This window comes from Cydia strobilella, chromosome 1, assembly GCF_947568885.1.
Source record: "Cydia strobilella chromosome 1, ilCydStro3.1, whole genome shotgun sequence".
Lineage (NCBI taxonomy): Eukaryota > Metazoa > Arthropoda > Insecta > Lepidoptera > Tortricidae > Cydia > Cydia strobilella.
This window is the reverse complement of record NC_086041.1, coordinates 33,175,729-33,194,147: the sequence shown is the minus strand read 5'-3', so window position 1 is coordinate 33,194,147 and position 18,419 is coordinate 33,175,729. Positions and strand designations below refer to the sequence as shown.

Here is an 18,419-nt window from a genome sequence, read left to right as displayed (position 1 = left end):
TTTCTAAGAATAAAGAGAGCCTTGCTGAGCTGGAATAGAGATTTGAAATCTTTTTACCTACCCTGCAGCCAAATCATAGGTACGTACTTCTACCTCTACAATACTGTAGGAGTAGTACCTAGTACCTACCTACCTACTATCTTGAATACATTCTTACCTAATGGGAATGTATCAATTTCATCGCGTTTTCAGTGGAATAAGCCGTTTGAACTTTAGGGTTTTGCGGGTATTTAATTAATTAGACTGAAAGATAGGGGGACATTCTTATGTGACATTGGCATAATTTGTCCTTTTTTTCAAAAGTTGGCCATAACAAACGTAAAATAAGGAGGTTGGTTAGGTAAACCGCGTTCGAACTTTGGTTCGAACGTACAGTGAGCTGAGAAATTGCATGGAGAAACTATGAATGAATTCATTGATAAAGTCGCCATGCACTTAGGCCCCATTCGCACGAAGTAAGAGCGAGCAAGCGATATCTCTTTCTCGCTCTTACTTATGGGTGCGTCATACACGCAACGCTTTTTAAGCTCTCGTGCGAATGGGGCCTTACGACTGATGGTACAGTCGACAACAAAAAAGTAGTTAGATTTATTCTAAGACCCTTACCTTTTGTGAGTATTATATTATTTGCTTACCTTCCCTTCTTTTTTAAGTGGAAGAAATCCCTTAAACTGATAAGTTCGCCTATTCTGTGCCATATTTGTGTTCTGTGTTTTGTACAATGAAGAGTTAATACATAACATACATACCCTTATACCTATTAATAGATACTTATTCTTTCATAGAATAAGACTAGGTAAAGGTACGTTATTTTTTAGGCAGACAAGCAAAAAAATCCACATTTTTCTTATAATATATTTATTACACAGCAAATACAGATCACCACACTGAACACATGTTGACCCTGCGCGCTACTAGGCGCACTTATCCTGTCGTCGGCGCCGGCGATATTTTCGACGATGTCGGCGTCGGCGGTGCGCGGGCGCAGTTCCATGGTGTCGTATGATTTGTCGCGCGCGCGCACTGCGCTCTCCTCGTTGCTGCGCCAGTACAGGGACTCTATGGTTGCCAGGCACTGTGAAAGAATAAAACAACTTCATAAATCTAGATTTCAAATTTTATTTTTTTATTCTATAGCAAGTCATTCTATTAATTGGTGAAAACCGCATGAAAAAACTCGGCTAATCAGCGAATCAACTCCACACTCGCGTTCGCGGCTTCGCGGCGCGTAGTCTAGTAGTAGCGCTTTAGGGTTGGCACAACTTGACGTCCCTTTGCGTGCACGACCACAGATAAGATAATTACTTGAATTTTGACAAACCTAAATAGCCGAGAGGGATAGTGCCATATATTAGAAAGGGACAGCATGATTCGACCCTGAACCGCTGTCAAACTTCGGTTTTGTAGGAAGTTTCCTTTTTGTACGGTAGTACTATTATTTATTCTAAAACAAAGAATATCAGTTTTTGCTGGAAATGTAGTTCTAATCGTAGGCTGATCGTAAAAACCCACCATGCATGTCGTAAATAATTTAAGATTTTTTTGTTCAACAAAAAAATACTTAATTTTATTAACAGTGGTAAACTGGTAAGAAACAGTTGGCGTAATGCGTAGGGTTGATCCTGCTCACGTCTCCCCAATCACCCTGTATAAGCTGTGAAATCATATACCAACAATTTAGGTAGTTTAGTAGGTATAATATAAGAAGGCAAATTTTGCAAAATTCCTGACTGCGTATAATATTAGTTCGACGGCATTAAAGTTTGTTATCATTCCATTACGCCAAAGTTCGCCTGGGACGCAACTCGAGTTTGAGTAATAAACTAAACCTATCTACCGGTAGTTTGTTTGAAACTAATCTCATTACCTGCGCTGTATGATGCACCGTTCTATAGCTGTTTGAATTCTAATCATTGGACCCGGGTAATGTCCTTAAACTACGTCCGGACCCGGGTATGTCCTTAAACTACGTCCAAGAGAGAGGTATGATGGGCACCGTGAATGACATCTCGCTTTGTGTGGTAGGGCACAGGACAGCGGATGTCATTCCTCTAGAGCAGAGCCCAACTGGGGAGGTACCTCCACCTTAGATACAGAAAACCGCAGCCAAATATCACTAGACCCTACTCATAGTGTTCCTGCCGGTGAGTAAGCTCAACGTGTTAGGGTCGGCAACGCGCATGTAACTCCTCTGGAGTTGCAGGCGTACATAGGCTACGCAGACTGCTTAACATCAGGCGGGCCGTATGCTTGTTTGCCACCGACGTAGTATTTAAAAAAAAAACAATCAGGCATATTAAGTTTTACCTACTTGTAATACGAAATGTGTTTACTTATACAAATCTCCTAACGCGTGCCTAAGTTACAGATTTTTGGTAAAACTAATTATTGGTTTTGAACGATTTCCAACTTTTTTTGTATTCTTTTTATCGCAGAACTTTTTAGTGTCTATTTTCAACGAATGAACTATACGAGCTACACGTGGCTAGAAGTTGAGTAAGTAAAGTATGGTAAGTAGGTATTGGTGTTTTTAGGGTTCCGTAGCCAAATGGCAAAAAACGGAACCCTTATAGATTCGTCATGTCTGTCTGTCTGTCTGTCTGTCTGTCTGTCCGTCCGTATGTCACAGCCACTTTTCTCTGAAACTATAAGAACTATACTGTTGAAACTTGGTAAGTAGATGTATTCTGTGAACCGCATTAAGATTTTCACACAAAAATAGAAAAAAAAACAATAAATTTTGGGGGTTCCCCATACTTGGAACTGAAACTCAAAATTTTTTTTTCATCAAACCCATTTACGTGTGGATAGGTCTGCAAAAATGATATTGAGGTTTCTAATACCATTTTTAGGGTTCCGTACCCAAAGGGTAAAAACGGGACCCTATTACTAAGACTCCGCTGTCCGTCTGTCCGTCTTTCTGTCTGTCTGTCACCAGGCTATATCTCATGAACCGTGATAGCTACAGTTGAAATTTTTACAGATGATGTATTTCTGTTGCCGCTATAACAACAAATACTAAAAACATAATAATATAAATATTTAAATGGGGCTCCCATACAACAAACGTGATTTTTTTGCTGTTTTTTTTTCCGTAATGGTACGGAACCCTTCGTGCGCAAGTCCGACTCGCACTCGGCCTGTTTTTTTCTAAACTGAATAGTTTGCGCGAAAGACACTTTCAAAGTGGTAAAATGTGTGCCCCCCCCTGTAACTTCTAAAATAAGAGAATCTTAAAACTGAAAAAATATATGATGTACGATGTACGATGTACATTACCATGCAAACTTCCACCGAAAATTGGTTTGAACGAGATCTAGTAAGCAGTTTTTTTTAATACGTCATAAGTCGTAAACCGCAATTTACCTTTCACTCACGTTTCACATAAAAAATACATTGTTAAAATTATGTAATGTACGGAACCCTCGGTGCGCGAGTCCGACTCGCACTTGGCCGGTTTTTTATGTACCCAATCAGAATCGATAGCTCTATCGAAGACCTACATAGATGAATACAGTCTAAGGAAAAGAAAGTGTCTCGGAAATCAAGAAAATTTGATACTCGCACAGATGGCGCTACCACCAATACCAACCTTTGGCCTATTCTAGGCTAGATGACGTTGACGGTTATTTTAACACATATCAGTGAAAGAACATGGGTCAAAATCATATAAAATAATAAATACAAATAAAAAAAATCATTTATCGACATATATATATACATTTCTTTTTTATTTTATTTTTTAGTTTTAATCTTGTTTCGATAGATGGCAGTAAATTTACTGTGACTACAAAATTTACTATGACAGTAATACGTACCCCTCTATCCTATATATATTCTTTTTGGCTCTATCGATCCAGACATTCGGATTTCAGTGTTCTTCTTATAAAAACGCTATATTATGACATTTATGACACTTGCCTTGACTTTAAGGCCGTTGTTCTTGAAATGGTCCTCAGTGACTCTGAAGTCCAGCGGCAGCGTCACCGTCACGAGCCCCTTGTGCGCGCGACGCGCCAGAGTCCCGAGCGCGGCGGACGGCGCGGGCTCGCCGTTCACGTACCTACAAACACACCAAAGTTTGGGGGTTAAATATAATTGTACGTTGTCTCATTTTTGAGAACTCTGACATTTGTACCTTATACCAAGTAAATTAAAAAGTCAAGTGTGTTCATACCTATATTAAGTTTTTAGGGAAAGTCAGTTGTTCAAAACTGTAAAATTTTTGTTCCAAGTGCCCCTTAAAAGCGTGTCAAGGTAACAGTTTTGAATAATTCACGGTTAGTTTCACTAGACTCATATTGACCGGGATTACCCTTGAATAAGATGCATAAGATGTAACTGCGTCGAAATATCGGAAGCTCGAAAACAATACAAAAGGTAATCACGGTCCATATCCCGGTCAATATAAGTCCGTGTCAAGGTAATAATTTTGAACACCTAGCCCGCTTAGCAACTTCTGCTGCTGACCCTTGTAGTTACAATATTTTTCTTTTTATTGCAAGTCTCTACTAATGTGGTGTGTAGTGTTGTGTTGTGTTAGCAGACAGTAGACAGAGTAGACTAATGTACGCAACGCACCAAGCCAGCGTCGGTGCTGGGCGCGCCGCCCCCGCCGTGCACGACGCTAGCACGCGCTCGCCGGCGCGGTATCGCGACCGGAACCCGGTCAGCGTTGGACCGCTCTCCGGTAGCACTGGAGCAGACAACCAACTATTAAAATCGGCACAGTCGGACTCGCGCACGAAGGGTTCCGTACCAATACGCAAAAAACGGCAAAAAAATCACGTTTGTTATATGGGAGCCCCACTTAAATATTTATTTTATTCTGTTTTTAGTATTTGTTGTTATAGCGGCAACATAAATACATCATCTGTGAAAATTTCAACTGTCTAGCTATCAAGGTTCATGAGATACAGTCGTGACAGACGGGCAGACAGACGGACGGACAGCGGAGTCTTAGTAATAGCCAATAGGGTCCCGTTTTTACCCTTTGGGTACGAAACCCTAATTAATAACGAGTATTTGATATTATAATGACATTTCGATTGATCCAATCTTTCGTTTTTCGTACAAAACTAGTGCAAATTGCAAAAGCAGGATTGGGAATGGGTAATAAATTGGCTAACGAACTGTATAATTTTAGTATCTACGATATAAAAACAAGATATTTATTTAAAAAAATATTTATTTCAGTAGGTATTCCTGTTCTGATCTTGTCCATTACTACTGTGTAGGTACTCGTACTATTTAAATACACCTTCTTGTATAAACAGTACGAGAACTGGCAAAGTATGGTACTTATTCAACAATACCAACGGGAAATTAAAAAAACGAAGCTTTGCAACTTTGCACCGTCCAAGAACTTAAAGAGAAAGTTTCTACAAAGTTAACAAAGATAATCTTGTCTTATTCTGCTTGCACCCCGGCTTACGCCGTAATAAGATTCATCCACCGTCCGATGTCATCTGGGACACTCAGTTAGAAATTTTCGCGCTTTCCTCGTTGCTTAACGAGCGGGCGAGTCGAACTTCGTACATGTACAGACAACCAGGGTAACTTGATATGTTGGGCCAACCTCTACAAGCCTACGGGATAAGTTATGCGAAAGAGGGCATGGTCTTATTTCACCGCATGGCTTCGTTTTGTAGACACAGAGTTCCTTTTCCTCCATTTGGCACCTGATTTAAATAGATTATTTCAATGTGTATCTAACATTAGTCTTGGTCAGCTTGCTATGAATCAAATAACAGATAAGGAGAGAAACACGTATCCGCATCTTAGACCATTATATTAGTTATTCTGAGCATTAGTCTCGTTTGAGATTGGAATATCACTCCTTGTCTTAGTTGCGAAAGATATTATCTCAGTAATTTTATTCTGTACTAACTTGGAATTTGAAATAAAGTTACGGGCAAAAGTTTTCCTCGCAGCAAATGTGCAGGCAAAAAGGATTAATAGCACAATCGGATTAGGACTAACCTAGAAATCTCTAGAACAGTCCGGAAATTTGGTAATATGTATGTTAATTAAAGGTCTCTATTTCATGACCACGAGGAATCGCAGCCATCTTGGAAAATGTGTACCATCCTGGAGAAATTTGCGTTTTACTCTAAATCTACGTTCTCTGTGAAAATATGGTGTAAAGCTACATTAAAGCTTATTAAATTCTACACATAAAAGTCCTAGATATCTATGTACATACATCTTGTTATAGAAAATAATTGCTAAATCCAAATTTATATTAGCGCTTATACCCTTTCGGGGATATTCTCTTAATACGAAACATGGAGGAATATGATTTCTACTTTTGTCTATACATTTGTACACGTTCTACCCCAATATCATCATTTTACTCGACTGCGACTTAAACAAAAAGTAGGGTTGTGGGTTTAAATACTGATAATCAATACACCCTGTAGCTCAGGATACTGGACGGATTTTTTTAAATGACGTATCGGTTTTTAAACAAGTGTAAACAGGTTATGAGCATACCGAAGCTTCCTGAATATATCTGGATGTTTGACCACTCGATCTATGAAGTCGCGCTAAAAGGTAAGAAACTCAGGCTCACAAACAAAACAAGCGCATTTAGTTAACACATTAAAACTATATTTATTACATTTTTACGTTTGGGTATTATTATTACGAGTATTACGACGTTGTATGCTAAATAAATTGACAGAGAATTATATTGTCTTCGGTTACCGCGATAGTTACTCATGAAATAAAACTATGAAAACGGATTATATCGCGTATATTGAATTTATAATACATCCCGACGTTTCGAACTCTTTACAGCGTTCGTGGTCAACGGGTGACTGAGGAAAAATTACAAAATGCAAAAATACCCACATACTAAAATAATGAACAATCATAAGACTACAAACTTTAAGGCTGGTTGTACATGCAAAATCGGTTCATAAGGCTAGTTATACACTATAATTATTTTTCAAGTTTCAAAAAAAAAAAAAAAAAAAAAAAAAAAAAAAAAAAAAAAAAAAAAAAAAAAAAAAAAAAAAAAAAAAAAAAAAAAAAACCGCGTTACATACCCAGAATGCTGCGCGAGGCCATTGAGATTAAGAAATATCCAAACTTTAATAGGGAAGATGGCTTTTCTCTACCACCAGCTTGGGATCCTGTAGTCCACCTGATAAAGGAGCAAGCGAGACATAGACTGTGAGACCGTAGTGTTGGATGATGCTGGACATTCTGATGTTTTGAAAAGATGTGTCCCGCCGAGTTTGTTGCCGGTCCCATATTGGGATACCCTCCTACAATTTAGGAGGGAATTAAATCTTCTCGGGTCCGTGGTGTAGGGTTGGAGCCGGCATAGTTTTTTTTTTTTTTTTTTTTTAATCGCGTTTACTTGAAAAATAATTATAGTGTATAACTAGCCTTATGAACCGATTTTGCATGTACAACCAGCCTTAAAGTTTGTAGTCTATGATTGTTCATTATTTTAGTATGTGGGTATTTTTGCATTTTGTAATTTTTCCTCAGTCACCCGTTGACCGCGAACGCTGTAAAGAGTTCGAAACGTCGGGATGTATTATAAATTCAATATACGCGATATAATCCGTTTTCATAGTTTTATTTCATGACAGAGAATTAGTGAAACGAATTTGTATGTAAATTGCCGTCGACAGCGTCGACTGACGTAACTGCAACTACTACAGACGACGTAGTCACTACCTAATTTCAAATGTAAACGGGCTCTAAGATGAGTTCCTTAGTCGTCATTTGTTTTGCATTGTTCCGCCCACGAATTAATAAACTAGTGGATGTGAAATGACTCCTATTTAGTATGAAAACCAGTGTCGCTAAACTCACACATTCATAGCCACGTTAAAATACGTCACACACTTACAAAATTGCTCTGATTCGTAGCAACTTTCCATACCAAAAAGTTATTACCGGTGGACATTTCTCGAACGAATATCAACTGTAGGCTACATGAGTGACGGTTTAAAATATAATGTCAAAGCTATATGACATACGACTCTTTTATTATCTCATTCATCTCACAAAAGCTCGCTCAACGTTCACCTAATACAACTACTCAACACCAGATGGCGTCATTTTATATAATTTTAAAATCACTACTTATTACAGGCGAGAAAAGGGCTAAAAAACCAGTATAAGTAAGGTCTAATTACGCATGGTTTGTTACGGATCTCACGGTCACGTTACACTGGTGTTTTCGAGACCTCTACACGCCTGCGAGTAGCTAACCGTTGGAACTTCTTTCCATTCGACGATATAGGGAGGGGACAGTGTAATCGGAGTGTTTTATCGATATTTGTGTGTTCAGTTAGGTATTGATATTTCATTACCGTATGTTTTAACACATTTAGATGATACTTTATTTATGATTATAATATAGGTAGTGATAATCGTGATTGTATGAAAAATAATATGTAGTACAGTACAACAAATATCTAACTATAAATTTGTTTCTTATTAATTGACCAACTAGGTTGTTAATGTGAACATTAAATATATCTTAAAGTCAAACAGATAAAATCATAGTTCTTTAAAGGTCTATTAACTCGGTATTGCTGTTATTTTGTGATCACAAATCTGCAATTACTTACAAAGGTAAGTATTCGTCTTTAACAATATATTTACTTGTAGCAGCATTTAAGGCCAATCTAGACGGGACAACCTGATTAAATTGTCAAATTAATTGTATGGTGTGAAAGCATACATGAAACTGGCTCATCGATCCCACTTGATTTGATTGTAAGATTGTGACCTATCAAATCAGGAAGGGGGGCGGCAAAATTCCAATATTTGACGCTAGTTTGCGTGGTACGGAACACTTTTTATTAATTAAGTGAGCCCGAATGTCACTAATAATTACTAAATTAGTAACTAAGTTTTAGGCGTGTGGACGCTAGATGAGATGTATGGCAATTGTATCCCCAGAAATCTTTCTCTAAGAAATGCTCCTAGCAAATGGTGCTATATTTTTGCGGAAACTAATTTTCTTGCCCAGTAGCATTGATCCATTTATTTTTAATACCGGCATCTTGTGGTAACCTACAATAATTAATAATAAAGAAATAGAAAATATAAAACGTTTATTCATGGCACATTGCATGCATTGTACGCATAAGTGCATTAAGTACCTAGTCTAATTATATCAACGATGAAAATATGATGGGTGTAAAAAACAAAAACGTATGTAAAGGATGAAATGACCCCGACTTAACTTAGTGCTTGATGACCAGTGCTGCCATATTTACTAAGACATTGATTATCCCAAATAATAATTAGAAACGTGTCTAAAATAATAATTTATTACCGAACTACCAAACATCAAACTTGAAATATCGTAACTTTAACTTTATCGATATAAATATCGACATTGCGCAGCATCTGAGTAGCGAAGTTATTTGACATTTAGGATAGCGAATATTCCAGATAAACGTAAAGAATAGTGACAAAGGATTGTGAACTCTAAGTTCTAACTGATAAAATATAGATTTACTTAACGAACATTCGTAAATAATGCAAAAGAAACAGATTTTTCGTATTTATCGGATTATATTTAAATAAATAACCACCGGTGATAGGAAATACCTCCACGTGAAAGATTTTTTAAACCGCTGTGATTTCTGCAGCTTAATACTGCACAATACGGCATTTTAAATTTAATTATCAATTTTTGTTAGACGAGCGTACGTACGTACGACGTGAATGTCATTCGAGCATGAAGTTTACACAACAACTGAGCATAGTCTGTGCATAAAGTGAGTCGGTCGCTACTAACTGTCGGATAGACGGGAACGCCTACTTGCCATCTCCATCCTACTCCGTGGTTCCGCCAGACTTATTTTGTTCCTACCATATACCTACTGTAATGTCCAAGAAAATATAGGTACTGCCAACCGTTATGTGAGTATAGGCCAACAAGGTATTAGCGAAAAGAACTTGTCCTGTCTCCAACTTCACTTGGCCTACAGTTATGACCCCAAGGACTCGTAAGAACATACTCACGACGATCATGTCGGCGTGGCCGGACACCTCGCAGCGGTAGCGGCCTTCTGTCTCTAGCTCGGCCGGGCCTAGCGTCACAGATTAATAAATCTAGCGTCACGTTTGACCCCAGACTAACATACTTACTCACCGACGACGGCCATGTCGGCGTGGTCGAACACGGTGGGGAAGGGGTGCCGCTCGCCGGACACCTCGCAGCGGTAGCGGCGTAGTAGCAGTCTTCTGTCTCCAGCTCTGCCGGACTAGCGTCACGACTCAAGTTTGACCCCAGACTTGTATTGTAGGACATACTCACCGACTACGGTCATGTCGGCGTGGTCGGACACGGTGGGGAAGAGGGGCCGTTCGCCGGACACCTCGCAGCGGTACCGGCCTTCTGTCTCCAGCTCGGCCGGGCCTAGCGTCACGTTTGAGCCCGATGAGTCAGAATTCTAGAACATACCAAGTTAGAGTAAAGTTAGATGCTGTTAAATCCTACTTTTCTTAAAAAGGTGTGGGAGCCTTAATTGTCTGCTTTAACTACTTGAAATAAATTATCTAAGCAAGAGATTCAAATACTAATGCCCTCAATATTTTAAGCGGAGGCGAACTTTATTGCGTCGAGCCCCCGAAAAACAATATACGTGTTCTCTTCTAAATTCTCTGTTTAACACGTTACATATCGTCAGGTGAAAACCAAAACTCACTGTCACTAGTTCAGAGAGCAAAACTCAACCGACTACGTAGTACCAAAACAAGGTTGATTTTTTTGTCTCTCCAATAATGTTGGGTTCGGACACCAGGTCTTCCAGGTCCAGGACAACATTATTGTAGAGACCAAAGCGGCTAGGATTCAGTGGCTCGGACGCTTAGATAGAATGGGAGAGAGAGTCAAGAAAGCGTACTTGGGACAACCAAATGGGAGACGCCCGATTGGACGCCCTAGGTACCGCTGGAACGACGTAGTTGCTCAGGACCTGCTCAACCTCGGCCATGGCAACTGGCGAGAGCTATCCCAAGACCGAGAGGCGTGATCTGGTGTCGGAAGCCAGGACTCACTTTGGGTCGTTGTGTCACCGCAGTAAATTTTGGTTGACACATGACGATGTAGACAAAAATGCAGTGGTAAGATGAATACCTCAACATGAACCCCGGGCAGCGGGAACCGCCTCCTCGGCTCCGGGTCTCGTGGCACGTGGCGGAAAAACTCTTTGCCATCCTTTAATCAAACATTAGCGTGTAAAACAATGATTTATCCTCAATCGTCCAATCTCCAACAATTATACTTCTCTCATTAGCCAGAAAGATTGGATATTGGATATAGAAATTTGAAAAATTTACACATTATATTATTATAGTTCACGGAATTAGACATGCTCGGAATAAGTTAATGTAATGTACAAAGTTCAACTATGACTTTCGCCACGTGCGCGGGCATGCACAGCTCTAACTACAATCTACCTTGTACCACTTGACAGAGTAGAGCACGTCATGCGGCCTGAGCTGCCAGTGGCACGAGGGCGAAGCGCGCGCAACCAGCAGGCACGTGCAGCTCTAACTACAACCTACCTTGTACCACTTGACGGAGTAGAGCACGTCGTGCGGCCTGAGCTGCCAGTGGCACGAGGGCGAAGCGCGCGCAACCAGCAGGCACGTGCAGCTCTAACTACAACCTACCTTGTACCACTTGACGGAGTTGAGCACGTCGTGCGGCCTGAGCTGCCAGTGGCACAAGGGCGAAGCGCGCGCAACCAGCAGGCACGTGCAGCTCTAACTACAACCTACCTTGTACCACTTGACGGAGTAGAGCACGTCGTGCGGCCTGAGCTGCCAGTGGCACGAGGGCGAAGCGCGCGCAACCAGCAGGCACGTGCAGCTCTAACTACAACCTACCTTGTACCACTTGACAGAGTAGAGCACGTCATGCGGCCTGAGCTGCCAGTGGCACGAGGGCGAAGCGCGCGCAACCAGCAGGCACGTGCAGCTCTAACTACAACCTACCTTGTACCACTTGACGGAGTAGAGCACGTCGTGCGGCCCGAGCTGCCAGTGGCACGCGAGCGCTGTGCGCGCGCCGAGCGCCACGTGCGCGGGCACGCGCAGTTCTAACAGCTGCAGCGAGCACGCGCATTCTGTACACAAACACCGATCGATCAAAATTAATCAATATGGCATTAGGGCGCCTAAATTATGAGTTGTAGGTACTCGAGCGGGTATTTTTATTCGATATAAAGTATCACGGCAGGTAAAGCAAATCTAAAAACTGAAGAACGGTTAATTAATTAAAACTAATAATATGGGTGTCCAGTTCACTATCGACAAAGCGGCCTGTATCGTAATTCTAGAACACGCAAGGATACCTACCAATTTACATAGACTTACTTTAGTACTCTACTTATCTACATACAATTCATAATGGTAAAATAACTATAGCAGAGGCGAAATCATTTACGGTATGTCCTATACTGACCTAATTATACGTTACATACTCGTACTTTTGTTAAAGCAAAAGCCAACAATCATCGTAATAAAGCCTACTAATAAATCGGAAAAGTGAAACATTCGTCCCCTAGGGAACTAATTTCCTGCAAGCAATTTAAAAACCACCCCTGTCGTTAGTGCGACCAAGCATGAATACGATTAGACATAAAAAAACATTAGTGTAAACAGAGAACAACAAATTATGAGAAAGATAAGTAAGAAATAATAACCAACCTATAATATAATAATTTACGTAGATTGAAAAATTATGAGGTTTCCGATTGTGCGGTATGTTTTGGCTACGGAACTTAAAAAAAATATTTTTACCCAGCGCTGTTTAAAACCAATGAGATCTTGAGATCAAATGACTTTTCGGTTTCCTCACGATGCCTGATGACGGATAAACGAACTACAAGAAAAATAATAACAGTAATTCATAGTAAATACATAACAAGTTATCTTTTTTAGGGTTCCGTACCCAAAGGCTAAAATGGGGACCCTATTACTAAGACTCCGCTGTCTGTCTGTCTGTCTGCCCGTCTGTCACCAGGCTGTATATCATGAACCGTGATAGCTAGACATTGAAATTTTCACTATTACTAAGACTCCGCTGTCTGTCTGTCTGTCTGTCCGTCTGTCACCAGGCTGTATATCATGAACCGTGATAGCTAGACATTGAAATTTTCACAGATGGTGTATTAACAACAAATACTAAAAACAGAATAAAAATAGGTAAGTACGAAAAGGCAACAAAGACACAAAGTGGACATAAATTAGTCGGCAACTAGGACAAAGAATAAATTAGTGTTTTCGTATGCATGTTTGCATGTAGGTCGTATCGTAGCTAATGGAGCGAGTCTTAGAGGGTATAACCAAACGGAGTAGCCATTAAAAGGCGTTTCCTCTGTCCAAAATAGTCGGCCAATGGTCATAGGTACACAATGTATGGACTGACGTTTATCTGACACAAGTGACACATATCGCTATTTTGACGTTACGGTTGTATCCCATGAACCGTGACAGTTGAAATTTTCACAGATGATGTATTTCTGTTGCCGCTATTATTATTATTAAAAGTTCTTTATTTAGATAACCAGGATCCACATATTGTTAGTTACATATTTTGTTTTACTTATAACTAAGGTTAGTAGGTAATACAATAAAATAACAATTAAAATTAAATTGAAAATTAAATTACATTACATTATATTATTATTGTCCGTTCATGGATCACCGCTGAACACCTCCACTTGCGACTGTGCAGCACCGATTCATGTACGGACAGTCCAGTCTGCTCGAGATCATTTTCAGGATACTGTTGGTGCTGGCCCTCACCCTGCGCACCAGGGAGGCACATCTTTTACGCATTGTTGCATAAAAACAATCTACGTGTGCTTCTGCAAACATCCCTGATGCACTACAGTGTCGAGGCAGCCCCAACAGTACCCTAAATGCGTTGTTGTATTGTACTCGGAGGGCATTGTAACCAGTCTTGGTGAATCTAGCCCACAGGCTGCACGTGTAAAAACTTGTACAGTACGCTCTAAAAAGTGTAAGTTTTACGTCACGTGAACATCGTGCAAACCTGCGGGCAATCATGTTTGCTCTTCGTGACAATGCCCTCCTTTCCCTTTCAACGTCCTCATTATCCCTGAGGTCGGCCGTTACCAGATGCCCTAGGTATTTCAACTGATTTACTCTCTGTAGAGGTGTACCATTCAATGTAACTGGGGGCATGTGATCTGGGATCTTACAGCCGGCCCCAAAGACCATGACCTCGCTTTTTTTACTATTGTATAGTAACCCGTGATCCTTCGCATACCTTTCACAAATACTGACGAGTTTCCTCAGGCCACAGATGGATGCGCTCAGCAACACCATGTCATCCGCGTAGCTGATATTGTTTACGCATACACCGTCCACATGACAGCCGACATGCGTGTTACTGAGCGCACCCACCAGTCCGTCCACATACAAGTTGAAAAGAACCGGCGAGGTCAACCCTCCCTGCCTCACGCTATAACAACAAATACTAAAAACATAATTTAAAAAAAACCGGTCAAGTGCGAGTTCGGTTAACTCGCTCATCGAGGGTTCCGTAGAAACTTTAAATTTTCTCATGTAACTATAATCACGAAAGACTTTTGACCAGAATCATAAGTAATAAGCGTAATTGTGTATAGCCCATCAATCGGCAAATTGGCTAACTTATTTGCGGGACCTATGTATGTTAGTTTTTTGGGATAATTCTTTATCATGTGAATGTGAACCGATTTCAACAATTTTTATTTTATTTGAAAGAAGGTGGTTTTAGTGTAATCTCATAGATATTTCAAGTATAATAAACACCCGCAAAGGGGCTTAAATTGCAAATTAAATTACAATTAGTTTCTTGATAATTAAAAAAAGTATTCAAGATAGAGGTGTGATTATATTTTTCCTGTGATATTTATGATAATGGTATTATTGTGTAAAAATTTCATAATGTTTGGGTGGTAAACTAAGTGGGTGATAAGGGAGGTGAATGGTACTTTTTTAAACATTTCCCTTCATACCATTTTATTTCACTGTAAAAAAATGATTTGTAATATGTACTTATTCAGTTTGAGCCCTTTCAATGATATCCCACTCCACCTAGCAACTAGACTTAGAAATTTTGCCCCCTCTTTATATTGGGCATTTTCCATAATTAATAAAAAAAATATTAAAAAATTATACTTCCAATGTGTTTGGGTTAGCGTTCTTCATAACTATTCCAAATTTCAAATCGATAGCTTAAGTAGTTTTCAAGATATTTAGCAATGTGACAGACAGACGGACGGACGGACGGATGGATGGACAGAGTCGCACCATAAGGGTTCCTTTTGTACCTTTTTGGTACGGAACCCTAATGAATATTTAAGTGGGGCTCCCATACAACAAACGTGATTTTTTTGCCGTTTTTTGCGTAACGGTACGGAACCCTTCGTGCGCGAGTCCGACTCGCACTTGGCCGGCTTTTCTTATCCTATGTTCACCAACATAGGATAAGAAACAAGCAAACAAGTATAAATTCGACCTGCCATACCCTAGGATCCGTCTAAGTTAACGTTGCACCTTGAACAGAACAAAGCCATCAATTTTGTCATTAAAGGATGACTTATGTTAGACCGGGCCGTGTCCGGGCCGGAGCTTCCGGCGCTTCGTTTTCTATGGAAAGCATCACGTGATCACCTGTCATATCATAGAAAAGTAAGCGCCGGAAGCTCCGGCCCGGACAGGGTCCGGTCTAACGTGACTCATCCTTAATGGTGACATATCCAAACTTTGTAATTGCAAATGCCATGGTTGACATGCAGAGTTAGCTTGGTTCGACTATGCATACATATACAAAACGTGATCCCTAGAATTATATTTACTGCCAACATTCTGGCAAAATGTCCTCCAAATAAAGCTATGTCCTACGTCCTACTTCATTAATCAAATCTGATTAAGATTTGTCTGATTATCGGCCTAGCGGTTGATCAAAGGCCTCCAGAGTGGATCAGGCCAAATTAAGCAGTCTCAATTATTAACCGATGTTGCCAGCGCTGTCCGCTCTAATTAGTCTCTTAGGAGACTGCTGCAGAGCCATTGAGTTTAGATTAAGCGTTGGATTAAGCTAATTATACGTACCTACATGCATACATATAGCTGCTACATATAGATGGTAGGATCCTATAGGTATTAAATAAAGAGGGTACCGTTTTTGTGCTCACCAGTTGGCGCCACTGTTGATGTAGGTCCAGTAAAACAGGTCTCAAAATTCTTCTATGCTTATTTTTATAAAATCAATACGTTCTAATATACACAAAGGTATTTTAACGTCTAAATGTGTCATTTTTTTCAACCTGTTTAATTTTGCATATATTTTAGTCGGCACTTTTTTTAAACCACTAACATTTATTGAGCTATATCTATTGTTTACCATGATTAAACAAATATTTACCACAATTATGAATAAGGAGTGAAAATTCCCGATAAAAAAAGCTTGAAACCCCCTTAAACTTCTATGCATTTGACATTTTTAAAGACCTCCATCTACACTAGCGCCCCTAGCGGCGAAAATAAACGCGGTAGCCCTCATTAGCATGGCGAAAGAATGTCAAAGAAAGTCAAAATATATGTATAGTGCCGAGAACCTTAAATAAAATTTGCAAACTACATTGTGTGATATTCGTATATGAAATAAAAGGGCTTTGTGAGAATTTCAAGTATATTATTTTTATAATTTTAAGGTTCATAGTTTTAGTTATGTAAGAAAAATAAGCGAAATTTGTCCAGACTCCGACTCCTCCCCTCTTACCTATTTCTGAAATTACTGGGCCTTAAATAAATAAAAAGTATAGAATTTTTAAATTATAATTAACTACCCATAACTTACAAGAAAAACCTATAAGAAGTCCAACCCGCACTTGGACGGTTTTTGTTTTCTACATGACTAAGTAGAAACATGCAATTAAAAAGTATTCCCATTAACAACCGACAATTAGGCCTTTTGCCTGAGAACGTTTCGGCATATCCTATCGCGTGCGAAATATTGCCGGTCGAATGACACTTCCTACTTCACTTGTCTGTAATGTTGCGTAATTGCCATGTAATTAGGGCTAGGAAAGGACTTTCTTCCTATTCTTTTCTTTTTTTAGTAGTGGCGTGTAGTTTACTCACCGACTGTGAAAGCGAGCGCGACGAAGAGGCAGGAACGCACCGCCATGGCTCATTCACAAGACTCCGTCCATTGTGGGGCAGTTCACATAGCGCCTGTCAAATGAATAATGACTGGGTCTAATTATTGTCAATTTACCAATTTACCTTAAATGACACAAAAGGCAACGAGTCGCTTTGACACAATCATTTTTAAAGTGATCGCTTTCGCTACTTTTACCCTGAGAACTTTCTTTGATAAAGAAAATTAGTACGGTCAATACAAGTGTGGCCGTGGCATACGGCTGTGTGGCTGGCCTACACATTGGGGCCGGTTTACACATTTAATAATTAATAATTAATTAAATGGTAAATTAATGATTAATTATTGGTTTAATGCTTATTGCGAGTTCATACATTAAATTTAGTATTTTCTTCGCAAGTGTGATGAAAACATTGTGTGTAATTTCGGGGGTAAGAATATTGTTACTCGAGTCTTTAATTCACTCCAGCCTGCGGCTGTCGTAAATATAATAGACTTTCGTTTGCAATATTTAACTTACGCCCCATGTTGCACAATGTACTATCAGTTTCACGTTTGTGTAGGTAGGTAGGTACCTATTTCACTCAAAAGTAAAGTAAACGAAGCCCGCGGCAATAATAATTCTAACGTGCCGAACCTTTGTTTCGCAAATTTTACGGCACTCACGCGAGTTTTAAGTTTCAAACACTAACGAAGTTTATGAGTAACGTAATCAGTCACATTTCGAAATCCATTTGTGTTCCAGTTATAAATAAATTACAAATAAATAGGTAAGTAATGGAATGTAATGGAGACAATCTTACACATCAGATCGACCTAGCCCGAAACTAAGCAAAACCCGACGATATAAATTATACATACTTCTATATAAGTATGTATAATGGGTCAAACACATTTTAGAAAAAGGTCACTTCTGTGGACAATACAATAAAAATTAATATCCCGTTTTTCTTATTTGAGTCTCAAGTACTGAAAAAATGTATCCCGCCGGGAAAGGATGCCGCGTAAAAATTAGCTTTAGATTCCTTTATATTAGCGAAGTCTACAGGAAAGATATATGTGAAAAAGTCCGAACACCTTGTAAAAAAAGGTCACTTCTGTGAATAACACAATAAAAGTTAACGACTTGTACATAGATATCCCGTTTTTCTTATTTGAGTCTCAAGTACAGAAATTACAGAAAAAATGTATCCCGCCTGTAAAGGTGCCGCGTAAAAATTAGCTTTAGATTCCCTTAACTTTGCGATGT

General features: G+C 39.6%; 1 protein-coding gene across 1 annotated transcript; it reads right to left on the bottom strand.

Annotated features, from left to right (window-relative positions):
* Positions 1-847: 847 nt before the first annotated feature.
* On the bottom strand, positions 848-17,260 carry LOC134742091 (uncharacterized). The gene is made up of 8 exons (XM_063675067.1): positions 17,152-17,260; positions 11,986-12,116; positions 11,123-11,203; positions 10,362-10,436; positions 10,136-10,196; positions 4,582-4,696; positions 3,907-4,063; positions 848-1,075 (listed from the first exon to the last, which is right to left on the bottom strand). Exons 1-8 carry the CDS (start codon positions 17,195-17,197, stop codon positions 848-850), a joined length of 894 nt encoding a protein of 297 aa, XP_063531137.1. The 5' UTR covers positions 17,198-17,260.
* Positions 17,261-18,419: the final 1,159 nt, after the last annotated feature.